Source organism: Rousettus aegyptiacus, unplaced genomic scaffold (genome assembly GCF_014176215.1).
Source record: "Rousettus aegyptiacus isolate mRouAeg1 unplaced genomic scaffold, mRouAeg1.p scaffold_m13_p_2, whole genome shotgun sequence".
NCBI classification, from domain to species: domain Eukaryota; kingdom Metazoa; phylum Chordata; class Mammalia; order Chiroptera; family Pteropodidae; genus Rousettus; species Rousettus aegyptiacus.
In genome coordinates, this window is record NW_023416295.1 from 150,383,551 (window position 1) to 150,403,572 (window position 20,022).

Here is a 20,022-nt window from a genome sequence, read left to right on the forward strand (position 1 = left end):
CCTTACATACTGTTATAGGGATTAAACAAGGACTAAATAAATTGACATCTGTGAAGAGTTTAGCACTTGTTAAGTGCTGTGGTAGTGTCTGTTGTTTTTCCTCCTATTCACTATACCAGAAAGTCCTCAGTTGCAGAATATACATAAGTTGTATTCATTAACAATGTACTGAAGTGCTTTATCTGAGATAGATACCCAAGTACTCTACTAGAGAGATTGACAAAGTCGCTGATAAAACCTCTTTACATGTTTAATGGATTAACTTTCCAATATGTATTGTTACAATTTAAAGTTTATAAAACAACTATAGGGATGTTTTTAATTAAAAAATTCAATGATATCCATAATTGCATATAACATTGACAAAAATAAGTAATAAAAATAAGTAATAAAAGAGCATATCTGTTGCAAAAATTAAAGATGAATTTTTATGGAAGGAAATTAGGGCTGAGCCAGTGACTCCAGAAGTGGTTAAGACAGCAGCAGGTCAGGGATATGGCATTTCCTGTTGCTAGAGTAACTTTCTTGGACAGTTTAACATTTTTTTTTTAGAACTAATGTTATCAATGCTATCAGTAACATTTTACCCAGAGATTTTAAGAGAAAACCTTCACAAAATAAACAGTATAGATCTAGTAATTAAGGCTATTATAGATGCGCATGAAATGAGTACCATGTGTAGTTTTTTCTTTCATTCTTTGAATTAAATTCAATGAAATTTTTAAGGGAAAAATGTCAGTCACCTCTTCCTCCATTTTTAATTAAATAATTTCAGCAATTACATAGAAAAATAATTTTTAAACATTGTAAAAACCTTTTCTGGAATTTGTTGCTGATTTAAGACATTGGAAGATCATGATAAGCTGCATATCTTCCAGTTACGTGATGGTAAATCTGTGAGGAGAGCAGAGTTTAGTTAATTAATAATTATATTATTACCCAGATCAATTAATAATTACACTATCACATAATAATTAATAATTTTAATTAGCATTTGATAATAGAGCCCCACTATTATGTGCTTCGGCAGAATCTCCATCCAGCCTATTTCAGATGGAAGTTTGCTTGGAAGAAGACAGAGGTTTGGGTATGATGAGGAAGTCAGATGAGTTTTCCTCCATAGTTCTCATAGCCCAATAGGTGACTTTTTCTTTCTTTCTCAAAAACACCTGCCAATGTGTTCCAAAGACAATGGGTTATTACTCACCTGCCTCTCGATGTCTGAAAGCAGGGCACTGGCACCTATGCGAAAGAGTTCTGGCTTCAGCCATTCGTCTCCGAGTTCCTCCTTTATGAGAGAGAGCCAAGCAAGGGAATCCTTTGCACTGCGGATGCCTCCTGCTGGCTTAAAGCCTACCTAAAAGGGAAGATGGGAAAGTGAATGAGATTTGCTACTGGATTGCCTTAAAAAAATGATGCTACATTACTATAGGTCTTGATTCTCTCTTTTTTTTTTTTTCAGCCTACTTCAGTTCGCTCAGCAAAAGAGCTTAGATCACTGACTCACACCCGTTCACACTACAAAATGACTTTTCCAAGATTAATGGGAAGAATGTCACTGCTTTGAGAAGACACTAATGAGAGTTAATAACTCTCATTAACATTTCACTTATTGAAAAGTCATAAACCTCAGCCATCTAGACTATAGCTGTGAACCTGGGATAAACAAAAGAGGTGTCAATACATAGGAAAACAGATCACAAAAGCCCACTCATCCTACATTTCTACAAGTAAGCTTGTACAGACACCTTTCCGCCCTTCATCTTAAGGTGCAAAAGACACATCTGTGTATCTAAAATAAGAGGAGCAAATCAGTGAGGTCACACCAACCAAACTGGCAGCAATCAGTGAGAAGAGTTGACAGTCATTTTAATCAACTTAACTGCAGGGACTTTTTTTCTATTGTAAACAGAACAAAAGTTGTAAATAGGCAAGAGTTATAGAGAGAGGCCAGATCAGTTAAATAAGCACAGTAGAAAAAAAACAGTGTAGGGGCTCTTCACACTTCGGCAGTCTTTGAAAGTGACCATAAAACAGCACAGTTCAGCCAGTATCTGGTGCTTACAAATGATGTCCCTAAGTCCATTAGAAAAGGATAAATGTGTTCTATATATATATAGTAAAACCTACTTATCTGGATTTACTTGTCTCAAGAACTTGACTGTCCAGTAGAGTGAGACTCTATAGATGGGAGCCATCAAGAAAACATCCTACAGCCCAAGTACTGAAGCTCAGGCACTTAACCACTCAGAGCCATTTGTTTGATAGGCAGCATCAGCAAGGGGTGATGGCTAACAGAATGCTAGAGAAGGGAGATGATAATAAATGGATAATCCCATTATCAACTCAAGCTAGAAACCTCACAGTCAACTTGTGAGGTTAACAGAAAAGACTCTGCCATTTTCCTCACACCACACCACACCACAGCCAAAAGATCAACAGTCAAATCCTACCAATCCTACCTTGTTAACTTCTATATGTCCCCTGCACACACTTTCCTCTTTACTCTCATGTCTACTGTTTCGGTTTAAATACTCATCAATTCTCACATGGACTATCAGTAAAGATCTCTCAACTGGTTTCTCTGACTCCATCACACAATGTCACACAGCTAGACAGCAGCTGTGTGGAAATTCTAACCAGATCTGCCTATTACTCTGGAGCCCAAGTGACTCTGTAAGAGTGAGGAGAGGTGGGAGGAGTGAGAGAGGCAAGTGGGATGAGGTTATTTACTGAGAAGAGCCAAAAAAAAAAAATCAATTAGCTGATATTAGCAGACATGTTAATCATAGGAGCACGTCTATCAATTAGGCGGTGCTGCATATAGATTTTTCTATCTAATTCAGTTGTGTCAGTAAGTATGTTTAGCAATACTTCTAAAGAGAGGTTCTAGCATAAGTTTGTACTTTTTTTTAAAGGAGAGAATATGGAAAACATAAATCTGCAGTGAAATCAGTTATGAAATATTAAACCTCTGCTTCTCAGGAGTGACACTAATCATGGTCTGGAAGGCGGCTGATCACATTTTAAAACACCCCTTAAATCAGGATTTAGAAACTACAGTCTAAGGACTGCCCAGGCAACTTGTCAACAACCAGAAAGGATGTGCCTGATTTGCAAAACACACATACAGTGCCTCACTGTGTAAAATCAAATGTAATTAAAATGAACACAGTTTGACTCGTAGCTGTTTGTTTCTTAATGAAACTGGGATGAACTTTGTTTATTAGTTGAGGAAAGGGCTGAAAGACAGAGAAGTGTCCCTCATTCTCTACTCTGGTCTAGAACAACAATTGTTTAAAATTTTTACTGAAATTCTTTGCTCATGTCTAAGGGGTTTCCTGGGAAGGGACTTGGTCATTTTTTTTATCCCTTGCATTTAACATAGGTTAACATGGCACATGGTTAATGATTCAATAAATCTTTGTTGAGACCAAAACAAGATTGGGTTGCCAATGGAGAGTTTTAGTCCCGACTACAGAGCTTATGAAATGTGTAGATGCCTGAGAAATAATCCTGATCCGGAAGTGTCAGGGATGAGGCCCAGGCATCTTTAAGTATAAAAAGTCTCACATTTATTTGGATGTTCTTTGGCCAAGAATAAGAACAGCTGGTCTAGTGAGTGGTGGGCCCACTAACTCATTTAGGGGGGACTAGAAATAGAGTTCTCTCACTTTTCACGGCTTTAGTTAAATTTTTTTTTTTTTTAATTTAGATCACTGCAGAAAGGCTACTTAAGCTGGGTCAACTTTCACATGTAGGTCACAGCAGATATTTATCCTATTTGTCCTTTTTTAACATATGAAGTTATTCTGAAAGAGGAAATTCTGGGAGCAGTTTATTTCCTCTCAAACCAAGTACATTCTAAAAAAGGTCTCTGATTCCAAAATAAACTGAAGCTACAGTCACATATAAAGTCATCACATCCAGTTGGCAAAGGATTAAAGGTCTCTCTTTGAGTTTCTATTCGGCAAAAATCAAGAGATTGGTTTTAAAAGATACCTATTGAGGAAGGGAAAGTCTCATTAAAAAAAAAAAAATTACCTTTCTCTCCAATGATGCAAAAAAAAAAAAAAAAAAAAAGCCCTTTGAGATAATTTGCAACTAAACAAGCAACTTGAAGTGAAAAGGAAAATCCAAACTCATTTTAAAAACACCTCACACGCATTTTTTCTTTTAACTTCATGTTTCAAAAAATATGTATTATTTTTCGAAAAGCTGACAAAAGCCAGCATATACCCTCCTCAGCTTAACAGTCTTCCAAAGAGCACATCCAACTGCTATAAAACGCAAAAATGGATATTTAATTCAAGAGCCTTATAACGTCTAGCTACCTTTTCCCTGCTGTTTCACAGCATTTCATTATTTTGTTTAATAAGTTCATCTCCTCAAGAATTTTCTCTTCACCTCATATTATTAAAAGTAATAAGTTTTTCTGGACCGGGGGTTTCCCAACAGAAAAAGCAATTTATGTGTGTCCTTCAATAATGACAGGAAAAGATTATTTCCCATTATATTGCATACTTTTCATATCACCACCACAGCTTATCATTCAATAAATGTTACTCTGCAATTCTTTCCATTCCTCAAGGAAGTTTAATTTCTGCATTAACCTGTTTTCGCTGGCCAACGCCTTACCAGAAAGCCTCTGTGTTGCAGTAGAATTAGTTCGTTAAAGAACCCATTTAGGAATCTCTTGTCAGTGATAAAATTGTCTTCAGTTAATAAAAGGACATAAAGGAAGTTTACATCTTGATCACACATACTTACTCCCACACTCACACTCACTATGTTAATCGCACATTTTTCTCCATAAATGTGTTCTTTTGTGATGAAGATAAATTAAACATTTATCTTAATAAAGGTAACTCATTCACACCTTCTGCATACAAAGACAGTTATCACGGCTGTAACTAGTATTATAAATAACATTATATTTACTCTGAAGAAAGACTTGCTGGCAATAATGTACCTTGTTTCCAGTTTTCCAGAAGAAATCTCTAATGGCCCGTAGCATTACGATAGCTACCGGGAAGGTGGCATTTACTGTTTCTTTACCAGTAGAAGTCTTAATAAAATCCGATCCTAAAATACAACGAAGAAAAACTCCATGTTAATTTAAAAACTTATTTCCTTTTCACAATTTTGAGTCAGTGAAAGAAATGAGTTGTGTAAATTTTTTTTTTTCCTGAGGAACACAATTTTATTTTTCATTAATTATTTGAAAAACTTGAAAAAAATCTGTCCATACTTTTTTTCCCCCTTATAATAAGATGAATTAAATTAAACACCAAATGGATTCTTACAGACCCCTGGGGCTGCTGCCTCCATATTTCCATATCACCAATTAAAATCAAGTTGGTTTATTTAATGCATAACTGAGATGAATAAAAACAATTTTATTCCCTGTGCATCACATCATATAACACTTCACTAGTAAACTGAGTGCCAACTCATTTTTCCCTTGTTTCCTCATGTTTGATAGAAAGTACACGGTACAGCTGTGACAGTACAAGAAGAATCACTATCCGCTGATTTCTACTGTGTTGTTTGTTAATAAAAGCACTGTCTTCCATCCAGATTAGGATTTTCATGAACAACACTTGCAAACATCTTAAACAACTGCCTATCTCTCAAATTATCTTAAACTTATTGATATAGTTTATCAGAATAATACAAGAAGACAAACGATAATAATAAAGAGTCATGGAGTGTGATGCACTTGTGTACTATTCTAGGTGCTCTTAAAGTATTAACTCAGTCAATCTTTGTGATGACTTGTAAAAGTTAAGTACTAATATGATCCCTAGTTTTAAAGAGGAAATCTAAGCACAGAAAAGTTAAGTACCTTGCTCGAAGTTACTTAGTTAGCAGAAGAGGTAGAATTCTAAGTATATCCATAGCCCATTGACTCTCTGGACTCATAGGTAAAGCTAATTGATCTCTGAGATTCTCCCAAGGTCCATAGAAGAAGCAGTGGATGGAAGTGGAGAAGTGGCCAAAACTTTCCCCTCTAGCTTCAATTGGAAATGATATTTCCATGATTATTATGTGGATTGAAAGTTTCAAACTGATACGCCTGTGGTAAGTGCACTCTGTGTAAAGCACAGTGAAAAATATAAAAACAAATCATTCAAACCCTTGCCCTCAAAAGGATATACATTCTACATGTAAGTGGAGATGAAATATAATCCCAGGTAATCACTTGATGATCTAGAAGTCATGAGCTCCGGTTTCTAGCTCTGGCTATGATATTTACCTTGCAAATTCCATTTCCTAACCTTTCTCATTTGTAAAATAGATCTGAAAGTTCTTACTGGTTCCATAGTGTTACTCAAGGAATCAGAAAAGACAATCTATTGGAAAGCACTCTAAAAACTTTCAAGTGTTATACAAATAAAAATGGAGCAAGGACCTAGCTAGTGTTGCAATCTGTATAAATACCAAAGGAATTCTGATGGTCATTGCAACAGATCTTCTCTTTTGGTCTTTAGGCAGGTCCACTGGGACAAATGGGAGACATATCTGTCATGCATGCATTTATTCAACAAATATTTACTCAGTGCTTACTACGTTCTAGACTGTGCTCGATGTTAGGAATAGACCATTAAAGAAAATAGACAAAGTTCCTGCCCTTGTGAGAATTTCTAGAAGTGAAAGACAATGAACAAATAAAAATATAACAAATGCCAGGTGAAGATAAGTACTATGAAGTAAAATAATGCAAAGTAATGAGATAAAGAGTGATGTATTTGGGGAGGGGTAGCTATATTTGGACAGAGGCCTCATAAAGGCATCTCCAATGTGTGAAATTCAGAGATTGAATGATGGGAATCTGTGAAAAGTGCATCACAAGCAGGGAAACAGGAAGGGAAAAGCCCTGAAGTGGGCAGGTGCAAAGTAGACGAATGAATGAATGAATGAATGGGATTATAGAACTGATACCCGAGTCCTACAACATCAGAAGACAAAGAGAAGAGATTAAAGCCTCCAAAGAGATGTAAGAAGGTGATGGGGACATCTTGAAAGAATTCACAATGAGACCAAGATGTGTTTGTTATTACGTGACACTGTGTTTGAATTCACTAGAAGGCTTTTGGGTAAAACACTAGATATCATCTAAATTCTTTTAAGCATCTTGGAAGAGAAGATTATTGATATAAAATACAAAGACCACATCTAGAGGCCTAAAAAAAGTATGTTCGCTTAAAAAGGGTACCATCAAAGTTAACCAAAAGAGCCAACCTCCCCTGGAAGAATTTAAAGGCAGGATAAGAGAGGACACTCTTCTCCTAATGTATTTGCAACAGTAGCCAGAAGTAGTAACAGTGCTTACATATCATTGTCTGTCTGTCCCCTTTCTTGAGTGTATTGTAAGCATCTCTGAGAGCAGGTGCTATATCTTTCTTATGAAAGCCCCGAGAATATGATAAACATGAGAAAGCTGAATAAACAGTCACTGCTACCAAGAAAAAACAAACTACAATATTTTCCACCTTTAATTGACTAATGGAGAAAGGAAGAAAGATTGGGGTTTCATTCCAGGCCTAGTAATAAAACCGGGCAGGTGGCTTAGGGGGAAATGTTTTATTTATTTATTTTTAAACAAACTTTTAATTTTCAAACAGATTTAGGTCTATAGAAACATTATGAGGCCAGTACAGAGTTTCCATATACCTTATACCCAGTGTATCCTATTATTAACAACATATAAGTAGGATAAGTTTGTTACAGTTAACGAATCAATATTGATATATTATTATTAACTGAAATCCATACTGGAGATTTCCTTAGTTTTACTCAGAATCCAATCTCTTCCAGGATACTATAGATTTGTCAGGTCTCTGTAGGCTTGTCTTGACCGTGACAGTTTCTTACTTTCCTTATTTTGATGACCTTAACAGTTTTGAGGGGTACTTGTTAGGTATTTCATAAAACTCCCCTCAACTATGATTTGTCTAATGTTTTTCTCATGATTACACTGGGGTCATTGGTTTCTGGGGAAGAAGACCATAGAGGTAACGTGTCATTTTCACCACATACTATCAACGTGACTTACCACTGTTGATTTTGACCTTGAGAACTTGGTGGAAGTATTGACCCATTAACCACATGGATCATTCTAGCCCCCTCCCTTGCTAATCTGTAAACTCTCCCTCCAACAGGTTTCTCCACTATAAAATCACTCCCTTTTTCCTATTTTCCATACTGTACTCTTTGAAAATAAAGACTTATGCGTAACCTATACTTAAGGAATGAGGAGTTACAATCTACCTCCTTCAGGGGGAATATCTACATAAATTATTTGGAGTTTTTTCACATGTGAGATGTCACTCCATTCATTCATTCATTTACAATCATTTATTTATATCAGTGCCAACTAAAAGATATTTATTTTATACATGGGTTTATAATCCAATATTTATTATGTTGTTTAGATGGTTCTAGCTTTGGCCACTGGGAGCTCTTTCAGTTGCATCCTATAGTCCTTTGACACATCCCCATCACATGGTCTTTTCACTTTAAAATCACTTACTTTCTGTTATTACCAAATACTCCAGGCTCACCTTGTATGTTTTCTGCCCCAATCCTAAAATAAGCCATTTCTCCCAAGTGCCCTGGTTCCTTTTATTGGAGAATGATATTAGATATCAAGATCTTGGTGCTAGATGTACTCATTGCTACTGTAGGGTTCTTGTTTTTAGGCCCTTTCAGCTGGCTGAGCAAAAAAAAAAAAGTGTGACTACTAACACATTTATATATACATATCAATAATTCCATATGTAACTATCTATATCTACATTAAACTAAACACATGTTACAATGATGTCTCCAGCTCTTGACCCATTAACCACATGGATCATTCTAGCCCCCTCCCTTGCTAATCTGTAAACTCCCCCTCCAACAGTGAGAAATCTAACACCTGCCATCCATTTATTTGATTGTTCACATCCAGTAACCATGTATAGTGTTATTAGAATTGTTAACCATATCATCAGTGGAAACAACTTTATTAACCCCAGTACAGTGCTAATGTGCAGCTTCTTTGCCTTTAGCTTTCTAGATTACACTCATTTATAAAGTTACTTAGGTCAGCATCTTTTTCTCCTACCTCCTTCAGTGAGGTTCTTTCACACATTTGTAATACAGTCAGATTCTTTGGCCACAGTCTGCATTCTATCTTGGAATTCCCAGATCTCCTAAATGATTTTTTTTTTTTTCATTCACATACATCAAGGTTCACTCTGTGAAACTTCTAGTGGTTTTACAAAAAACCATGTCATGTACCCATCATTACAGTATCATATGGAATACTTTCACCAGTCTAAAAAAAAAAAATCGCCTTTGCTTTACATTTTAGTTCCCCCTCCAGTGATCTTTTTACGATCTCAATAATTCTGCCTTTTCCAGAATCATACAGCTTTTCAGACTGGCTTCATTCACTGCACAATACACATTTAAGGTTCACTCGTGTCTTTGCATGGTTTCATAGTTCACCTCTTTTTATTGCTGAATAACATTCCATTATATCGGATGTACCACAGTTAGTATATCCATTCGCCCCTTTAACAATATCTTGGTTGCTTCCAGTTTTTGGCAATTATGAAAAAAGCTGCTATATACCATCATATGCAGGTTTTCGTATGGACATAAGTTTTCAAATTAGTTGAGTAAAAAATACCTATGGAGCAACTGCTAAATTGTATGGAAAGACCACATTTAGCTTCACATATTTTGATACTCTGTTGTTAGGTGCACACATGTTTAGGATTATTATGTCTTCTTGGTGAAACGACCCTTTTTTTATTGTGTAATGCCCTTCTTTATCCCTGATAATGCTCCATTTTCTGATGTCTGCTTTGCCTGAAATAAGTATAGCTACTTCTGTTATACTTTGATTATTGTTACCATAGTATATATACAACATACTGTAGGGTGTTGTTTTTGTGACAATCTTTTTTAAATTGATGTATTTAACCATTAAAATTTGTTATTATTGATTTAGTTGGATTAACATCTATAATGTTTATAACTTTTCTATTTGTTGTTTTTCCTTTATTATGTTTTATACCTCTTTTTCTGCCTTCTCTGCTTTAATTGAACATTTTATATGATCCCATTTTATGTCCTCTCAGTATATCAATTACATTTATTTTGTACATTTTTTTAGTGGTTGCTCTAGAGTTTTCAATATACATTTTTAAATAATTTAAGTCTGCCTTCAAACAATACTATTTCAAATAATAATACTACCACACAGGTACTGCAGGTATCTTTTAATATAAGAGTCCCAATTCTTCCTGCCTGTCCTTTATAACATTGCCGTCATTCATTTCACTTATCCATATGGTATAATTACTCAATACATTGTTACTATTATTATTTTAAACAGGTATCAATTGAGAATGAAAAAATTATTTTTATTCTTCCTTTATTTTCTCTTCGACATTCTTCTTTTATGTAGATCAAAGTGTCTAACTTACATCATTTTCTTACTCCCTAAAGAATATCTTTTAACGTTTCTTACAGGGCACATGTGCTGGCAATGAATTCCCTTAGCTTTTGTATGTCTGAGCTCCTTCACTTTTAAAGGATAACCTCATTGGACATGGATTTCTAGATTGGTGAGTTTTTTTCTCTTAACATTTTAAGTATTTCACTCTATTTTCTTGTTGTTGACATAGTTTCTAATGAGACCATTGTAATTATTTCCTACTTCTTCTATAGGTAAGGTATCTTCTGTTTTTTTTTTTTTCTTCAAGATTTTCTATTTGTTTTTGGCCTTCTTCAGTTTGAATATGATATATCTAGGTGTAATTGTTTTGATATTTATTTTGCTAGGTGTTCTCTGAACTTCCAAGATCTGTGGTTTAGTATTTGTCATTAATTTTGGAAAATTCTCAGCCATTATTACTTCAAATATGTTGTCGGCTCCATTTTCTTTTTCTTCCTCTCGTATTCCAATTACACATATGTAACACCTTTTGAAATTGTCTCACAACTTTTGGATGTTCTGCTCTGTTTTTTTTTTTTTTCACCCCAGCCTTTTTATTCTCTTTATATTTCATTTTAGGAAGTTTATTTTGACCTATCTTCATGGTCATTGGTTCTTTCCACAGTCTGCTGATGAGGCGCATCTACTAATGGGCTCAATCCAGTCAACTGATGACTCCATAAGGGATACTTCATTTCTGTTCCAGTGTTTTTGATTTCTAGCATTTCCTTTTAATTACTTCTTAGAGTTTCCACTGCTTTACTTACATTATCTATCATTCTTTCATGCTGTTTTCTTTTTCCATTAGGGCATTAACATACTAGTCATACCTATTTTAAATTTCTCTGTTAAGAACATCTGTGTTATATATGAATCTGGTTCTGATACTTGTTTTCTCTCTACAGATTGTGTTTTATTTTCTTGCCTGTTAGGATCTCTTACAATTTTTGATGAAAGCCAGACATAATGTATTGGATAATAGGATATAGCTATTATATAAACAAAATTTTAGTGTGAGATTTTTATGTTAATCTGGCTAGGAGTTGGGCTGTACTTAATGTCTGCTGTAGTCATAGATATCAGAGTCTCCAAATCCTATAGTATCTTTGGGTTTTTTTTTCTCCCCTGCTTACTTTGGGTTTCTTAAATATTCCTCCTTACAGAGAGTCCACATCTTTTAGCTCTGTTAGCTGTAATTCACAGGATTATTGCAGTGTTGTTGGTGTGGTGTTAATGTATGGGGGAGAGGAAGTATTTTATAATCTTATAATTAAATTTCAGTCTTTTAGTGGGCCTATATCCCTGGGCTGTAACCTTCACAAGTATGTCTTAGCTTTTCTTCCTAGTTTGGTGAGGTAGGAAGACTAGAAGGGAAATGCCCTTCCAGGTAACATTAGACCCTAGTAAAGTTTTCTGCTCTGAAGAGAAGGCCTTTTTTAAGGAGAACGCTCTGGGTATATTTCATAATGATTATATTCCCCTTTTCCTACCAGAGCCAAGAGAGGATCTTTCTTGGCTCTTCCCTGTAAGAACCAGGGATTTCTGGAGATAAAACCACAAAGTATTAGGCCACATTCAGCATCCAACAATTTGTAAAAATTACCATTTAAGTGTTCCTACTAGTTTTTGGCTCTAGCAGGTAAGTAGATCTTGGTCGTGACTCTCATAACTTGCCCTTCTCTCCAGATTTCAAAGTGGCAGTTTGCTCTGCGACCTAAATTTTTTGATGGGTCTTAGAAAAGTCATTGATTTTCAGTTTATTCAGATTTTTCTTATTCTAAATGATAGAGATGACAATTTCTCAGCTCTTCACGTGTCGAAGCTAAAACCAGAAGTCCTTAAATATTAAGACCAACCTTAATTATCTAGAAATCAGGTACAGATGGAGATACAAATTTTATATGGTGTTTAGGTGTTTTAAACATGCCAAGTAACCATTACGGTTAGCAAGAACTGGAAAGATTCAGAGAGATTCACTTTAGCTAGACTGATAAAGCACAGGTAGAATTTGATATAGACCTTGAAAGAGAAATAAAATGTAAAGAAGAGGGCAGATGGAAGAACACCCACATTAGAAGAAACACCGAAAGCACAGAAAATATAAGACACGTCCAAAAAATAATAAATGAATCCATCTTAGAAATCACTGTGAGGGCCAGGAACATTTGGGGTATATGTGTCAATGTGAACTTTAAAAGTCCCTTGGAAAACATGAGGTCTGACCACCTGAAATCAGTGTTTAAGATGCTAAATTTGGTGTCTGTTTTGGATAGGTTGAGGAAAGACAATGAAGAATCAGACACCATAAAAGATTAAAATAGCATTTCAGGCATGCAGACACCACTGGCTACTTCTTAAAAAAAAGGAATAAGACCTAGATTAATTACACCAAATACTTTAGAAAGTACAGTAGTATTTTACTATTGTCAAAAGAACAATGGATTTTCCAATGAGACTAAGTAGGCACACACTTTTGCTTTACTTCTTATTTTAATATTGCTTCCCTTGTCCCTCTGCTAAAACAAAATTACCTTAGAGAAATAAAGGTTAGATTTTGAATATCCAACACCACAGAGCACCATAGACTCTCCTCAGAGCTTTTGTAAATCCAACATTAACCAAGCTCCCCTCTGCTCAGCTTGGGGGAAAAAAAAAAAAAAACTGTATGAGAAAATATCTTACAATTAAAATAGCTATCCACACAAATGTTCTTTCATCAAGGCCCACAATTTCAATGAAATGACTAACCTAGGAGATGAAAGACCTGAAAAGTCAAAAGTAACACATTAAATAGACTAGTATTCAACTGTGATTAGCTAAAATTAAAATTAATAATAAATTTACAGCATTATATTAAATTGTCTTCTTTTTATTTTCCTAATTTGAAATCTCTAACACAACACTTTTTTTGTGGTCTAAAGCAACTCAAAGCTTTTCTAAGGCCTATAATTACAAGTCTCCATGGTACAGTTTCATTAAAAACTTTCATTAAACAACAGCTGCCCTTGTATATGGTCTTCTAATCAATTTGGTCAAACAGAATGACTTCTAATCAGCTGTTGATAAAAATAGAAGATGAAATTTTAATTCTAATAGATTAACCACAAACTCAAGACAGTCTTCAAAATCCATCTAGCTCTATTCTCCAGTGGATTTAATGACTATTCAGCAACTCATTACTAAATAGAACAAGATGAACATTTTCCAGTTCATTAAAGAAATGTACTATGTATTTTTGCATTGTCCTCATGATTCGTTACAGGGAGTCTTAATTACAAGATAATGGATAATGGTTATTAAATGCAGACTGCAGTAATGAAGCTCTATTCATTTGCGAGCCTCAGAGACTGCAAAGAGAGGAAAATAAAATTACTAGCTTCAAAAGATTAACGGATCAAATTATTATTCAATTTTGAAAATCTCATTCAGACTTCATGGAAACAAGAAGAGATTAAAAACTAGTATTAAGACCAAAGAAGTGCATTTAAAAAAAAATAATATCTTAAGGCTATTACTGTATAATAAGCTTCAGATGTGATTATTAGAAAAACATAGCGCTAACAATGGGAAAACATACATTTTTATTTCTAGAACAAATCTTATTTATGAGATAGGAAGTTACTAGCAGTATCTTAAAGAGGGTCTTGGTGAACAGGGAAGATATATGGTACTGTGCTACAAAAGAACAGCACAATGGAAAGTATTATTAACATTTTATACTTCACTAATGAAAAATAGGATTAAAATCAACTGCTGCTTGAGAAAGCTTGTCATTAAGTGGAATTCATGCCAATGTAATAATAAGAGCTTCTGGGCACATTATTCATTAGCACTATGTTTTCTATCATTCTCTAAAAAGTTACTGATTAAAGTTAGCAAGAGAGTTTTGTATGGTAATTCTGATACTAATTTATACTTGCAATCTGCAATGGGATACTTTTTTTTTAAACAAATATACGGTACGAAAATATGAAGCCCAAATTAAAACATGTTCCTTGATATTGTATTCTTTTACTCAACATAGGCTTGAAAATAATTTGGTGCAAGTTATAAAGATCCAGCGTTATGGCTGAAGAAATGGTCAGAGTAAAGATGGAAGAAGGAGGCTCCTGTGGAGGTTATCAATATGTTGCTAATACTCAATCCGGAGACAAATTATACTACAAGGCATCCTTACATGAACCAGGGATAACAGCTAATCCTGTGAAAAGGGGGGAAATGTTTTCTAAAAGAGAGAGGAAAAAACCTAAGAAGGAAAGAAAAAAATAAAAACACTTTCTCTCTCAGTTCTTTCCTTCAGTCTGAATGGTGAGCTTTGGAAATACTTCTCAGTTAGTCCAGTCTATCGCATAAGGCAACACCACATCATAATTAAGCAGTAAGGGCATGTTCAAGCTCAATGGCAATCAGAAAGCAATCACAATCTCAGAGTTAGAAAATATCTCAAAACCCCAAGGATATGATTAACTCATGATAACCACATTTGAGTTAAATAATACTTTGCTGCCTTCTCCTCGATACAAATAAAAATGTGGCCATTTAAAATAATGCAAAACAGTATGATTCAAATGAAATATAAGGGAAATATCGGACTATATAATCCTTGGTAATTGACAGTAATGCCCCTGGGAGAATATTTTAAAAAATATGCTAACCAAAGATATGTGGTGGAATCGCTTGACACAAACATGAGTCCTTGAGTTATGTCTAATGTGTCAGAAGTTTCCTTTTACTTCTAAAACTTGGCTTATTTAAAATGAGTTTCGGAACTATTAATAATGCTAGAGATAAGTTAGCAATCAATGTAAATATCTATTTTAGAGTGGATTTAAATTGTTTAATCTTTCAAACAACTCGAAATTTTTATTTTTTTACAAATTTGGAAAAAGCAAAGTATTATTTAACTCAAATGTTTACAAGGCCATTTTGTCAGCATTTTGGACCAAGAGTGAAACTGGGTAACAACAGAATGTCTCCTAAACTGAGCTCTGTGCTTCCTCTTTTAATATTGTATTAGTGCTCCTGAAGATGTTTGCAAATATCTATGCAGAGTTAACAGTTCAGAAATGGGTTCCCCCTCAAAATCAGGCTGCACTTCTTAGTTCTCACCTCTCTCTCTCTTTCCCACTCCCTCTTTTGATTAAGGTCATCAAGAAAGGAGAGTTAGGCATAAGTGGGCCCTAGGAGATCTGTAATGAAAACAAAAAGTTCTGAAATTAGGTAGTGGGAATGGTTGCACAATGTTGTAAATATACTAAAATCCCTTGAACTGTGTACTTTAAAGGGTAAATTTTATCTTATGAGAATTATATCTCGATTTAAAATAAAAAACAAAAGGGAATGTGTGATTGGGGAGAAAGAGTGAGAAAAAGGAAAACTAGTAAAACTAAATCTAAGGAAAATGATCAATTAGTTGACAAATCAAGTATATATAATCATCTGGACCTTCGCTCTTTTTCCCAAATTCATGTTTTAAGGCTACTCCAAGTATGGCATCCATAATCCAGGCCTCCTCTCTAATCATCATTAATAATTATAACATAACACATTGCCATCACTGGTCTAAATAGATATGGTTATTTATTGATAATGCTTCACTCCATAGATAGGGTACCAAATGAACAGCATTCATATTCAAGCATTCAACTACTTAAAGGCATTGCTTTTGAAGAAAAATACTTCAACACATTTATTATGATAGTTCTTTTACGAAAGATGTTTAAAGAGTGGTATTAACATGGAGAATTTCATGCTGGCCAAAGAGAGAGAATTTTGATTAAAGGGCTTTTTAGAACCAGCTCAATGATGCCAGCTGGGAATCAGTGACTCTGCCTTGTGTACAGTCTAGGACTATACTGTCCAACACAGCAGTCACCTACCAGTGTGGCTGCCGAGCACCTGAAAAGTGATTAGTCCAAATGGGGACACGCTATAAGTACAAAACATATGCGGGGTTATAAAGACTTAGTACAAAAAATAGATACATAAAATATCTCACTAATAAGTTTATATGGATAACATAGTGAAGTGATACTGTTACTGTTTGGGCTGGGGGGATCTGAACCCAAGCGTCATCCCAGTGGCATGAGGGGTTGGTAATGACAACGAAGTGCAATTCGCATTTTTCCTCGGTTCTTCCCTGCTGACGTGACAAAGAATTATAGGTCAGCAAGATTTAGAAAAAGTAAGATTTATTGAAAATGCATTTTAAAAGGAGACGGGCCATGCTAAGGACGGCTGCAGCCCTGTGGAATTTGGGAGGTGAAAAGATAAGACAGAGTACACCCCAAGGGAGGAGAGGATTTTCAACCAAGAGGACTATAACAACGCAGAAGTAGGAAGGTCTGTATTATACTGGGGCCACGATGGGTGGTTCCTAGGTGACTGTCACATGAGGTCATTTTGATTGACACTTGGCTGCTATATAACCCTTTGCCTAGTAGGCATATGCTTACCCAGAATTCAGCCTGTTATAATTACATTCATGAACTTCCAGGCATAAACATGGTATTATAATGAGGTCAAGGTTGTGGGCAGATTAGGGTAGTACCTTCTGCACAAGTATCTGTGACTGGATTAAACCAGCCAAAAGTTATGGCCCTCCTGAACTTGGTCTCCTGGGATGCAGAAGGGATTCTCTAACTACCAATGGGGTGTTCTTTGGGTGGTCTCTGGGCTGAGCCTCCATTCCCTTGGTCTCCTGTCACTTGTGTCTGATTAGCCACCTAACAAAATATTGTGGATTTACTGAGATAAATAAGATTTATTATTATAATTACATTTACCTGTTTCTTTTTACTTTACTAATGTGGCTATTAAAAATTTTAAATTATACATCTCTATTAGACAGGACTGGTTTAGGGTTTCAATGAGACAACAAAATCTGTATCCACCTGTGTAACCTACAGTTTTATGTCTTTTTAAACTAATATCCTTTAAAAGTTGGTTTATATTTATTTTGAGAGGGAAAAAAAAGGCTTATATCTGTCTAGAGGTAGAGTAAGAAGTTCCCTGGTGACAAAACTTAACTATTCTCTCTCACCCAAATAATTCAGCTCTGCCCTCACATTTGAGCATTTAGCTCACCAAACAAAAGCTCTATAATTAACTGGACCCACCCTCCTAAGAGAGTAGAAAATATCTGTTTGGAAGACATAAAAACATGTCCCTAGAATGCCTTATGCTCAGTCCCAATCACGCGGAGTAGAGAAATTCTAGTAAATACAATTTTCTGTCTTGAACATTTTCAGTGGTTTCAATGCCTCTTATGGATTAGCACCCTGGGAAACTGGCCAGCTGGCTGGCCCCTTAATCCTGTCTGGAATTGGCTTTGCTTTCAGTTTTCAAACACACAGGAATAACTCTAAACCACACTTAGAAACTCATGACTGCGTATGACTTGTGCCCACAGCTCTGTGCTCTATCCAATCACTCTTTCCCAATCCTTCACATCCCATTCAATTAATATTTACTGAGCACCTACTATGTGCAAGTACTGTTGTACAAACTGGGGACACAGAGGTGTACAAGACAAACAAGGCTTTCTTTAATGGGACTCTGCACTGTTAAAGACAACCCTGACTCAGTTATGAAAGGTATTTGTTTTCTCTTGGTCTGGCTACCTAAAGAAAAAATCTGTATCTGTCTCCATCATATACCCTCTGTTTTCAGAGAGCTGGTAGCATTGCTGAAAAGGAAAAAATGAGATTCTGACATTAGGTCAGTATCAGACGACCAAAAGAAAATTCCAGAAATGCCCACAGGCATTGTTATTGTATAGGTGTAATGGTTTAGATAAAATAGCAAAGAGTTTTAGACTCAATATAAAATGAAAACATCAATCTGTAAATCAAGTTACCAATGCCAAAAATGCCTCAAAATCGAAATGCTTTCCTTTTTTTGCCCAGCGTTTATAGCTGAACTTACTGGTGGAGGGATTTATTATGTTAAGCAAATGTCTTCTATTGATATGGTAGTTTTAAAGTCATCTTATCTTAAAATGACACAACCATATCTAACACATTCTGTTTTCCTTCACTTTTGCTGGGAGAAAAGAGAGAGATAGAACCTCAATATGAGGTAAAATGTGATTTGGTATCACTATACCAAATGAAGAAGCATTTTAACAAAATAACAAGGTAGATATGCTTTAAACAACTGAATTTCATTTTGATTGTGCTTCCCATTGTCACAAGCAAGTTTGGAAATATAGTATATATTAACATTAAAAGTCAGGTATGCTTGTGTGGAATCTATTAACTCGAGAGAAAATTACTCAAATTGAAGAAATAGCTGCTTAAAATGGATTTAGAAATATATTTTACTGAACAAAGCAAGCTAGAAAATTAGGCTACTTTATCAGGATTAGAAAGCACTATGAATTTTAAACACAAAGCTTTTAAAAACAATGCAGAACATATTTGAGATTATCATACCTCAATGTCATCATAAATCTTTTTTCAACAATTGATGATAAGTACATAGAGTTACTTTTTTACAGTGACCTGTCTTTCATTTAAAAAAAAAAATTGTGTTAATTCTTCTGTGGGGAGTTTTATCTCTAGGCGATTGTTTCACTATACCTGGAGACTCGTATGCTTTCCATTAGCAGATCTGTAGATGAGTAAACCTTGAAGAGGCTCTAAATGGAAACTATTCACCATGTGGAGCTCTCGGGTTGGCCATGTGGGTTATTGCAGTTACCACTTACCGACCACTTACAGAGACAATGCTGCCTCTCTCCTACTGTTCACAAACAATTTTCAAGTTAAAATTCTGTCTCTATTTTTCAACTAGTCACACTTTCATTTTTATCTGTATTCCTTTTCACCCAGCCACCACCAGGAACCTTGATTCCTCAACAGGCTGGCAAACAAAGCAAATCTCCTGTATGCTAAGGGTCTAATCGGAAAGGGTCACTGCAACCTATTGCCAAGTCATGGGCATCATCGGGATATGAGAATCATTCATAAATTCCCGAAAACACATGAGGCAAAGAGAAAGGTGGAGAGAAAAGTGTGTGAATTAGGCAAAAAGAATGGTCCTGACTTATACTCTGAAAAAGTCTTAAAGTAATATAACACGCCTGCAGGCCGGATCCATTTTGCTTATTAACTGGAACTCATCTAGAATCTCCCTGGATGTTGCACCTTTTTTTCAAGGCACTGTCTTGCCAATTAGTATATATGTACATATATGTGCTCATATCCTGTAGTTCTCTCATAGCAGACGGGCTATGGGTTCTTTTTCTGACAGTCTTAGATAGGAGTTATATATAACTATATAGTAACAATGTATATTTCAAACAGTTTACACCACACACTTAATACAGAGGTTTTATCTGTTTCTCACAAAACTTCCTATTACGAGTCTAATAGGTTTGATTAAAGGCTATTTGTTTTTAGATTTTCCCCATCAGAAAACAGAATATAAATCATTTTTAAATATATATGTTAGATATTTACCTATCTTCATATTAAATCTGTATTTAATATTTTGATACATATTTAACGTTTTTAATACGACCT

At 35.1% G+C, this 20,022-nt stretch overlaps 1 protein-coding gene across 4 annotated transcripts in view; it reads right to left on the minus strand.

The window, feature by feature from the left end:
- The window catches only part of DERA (deoxyribose-phosphate aldolase), a 201,262-nt gene that overhangs the window by 115,943 nt on the left and 65,297 nt on the right, over positions 1–20,022 (minus strand). For 2 of the 4 annotated variants that reach the window (XM_016140569.2, XM_016140568.2), the window contains 3 exons: positions 4,973–5,085; positions 1,208–1,357; positions 233–894 (listed from right to left, as the gene is read on the minus strand). In XM_016140569.2, coding sequence (XP_015996055.1) covers positions 838–894; positions 1,208–1,357; positions 4,973–5,085 — 320 coding nt within the window. In that variant the 3' untranslated portion in view covers positions 233–837. Of the gene's footprint in view, positions 1–232; positions 895–1,207; positions 1,358–4,972; positions 5,086–20,022 lie in introns of those variants that run through there. The other 2 variants (XM_016140567.2, XM_016140566.2) reach the window with 1 other exon arrangement.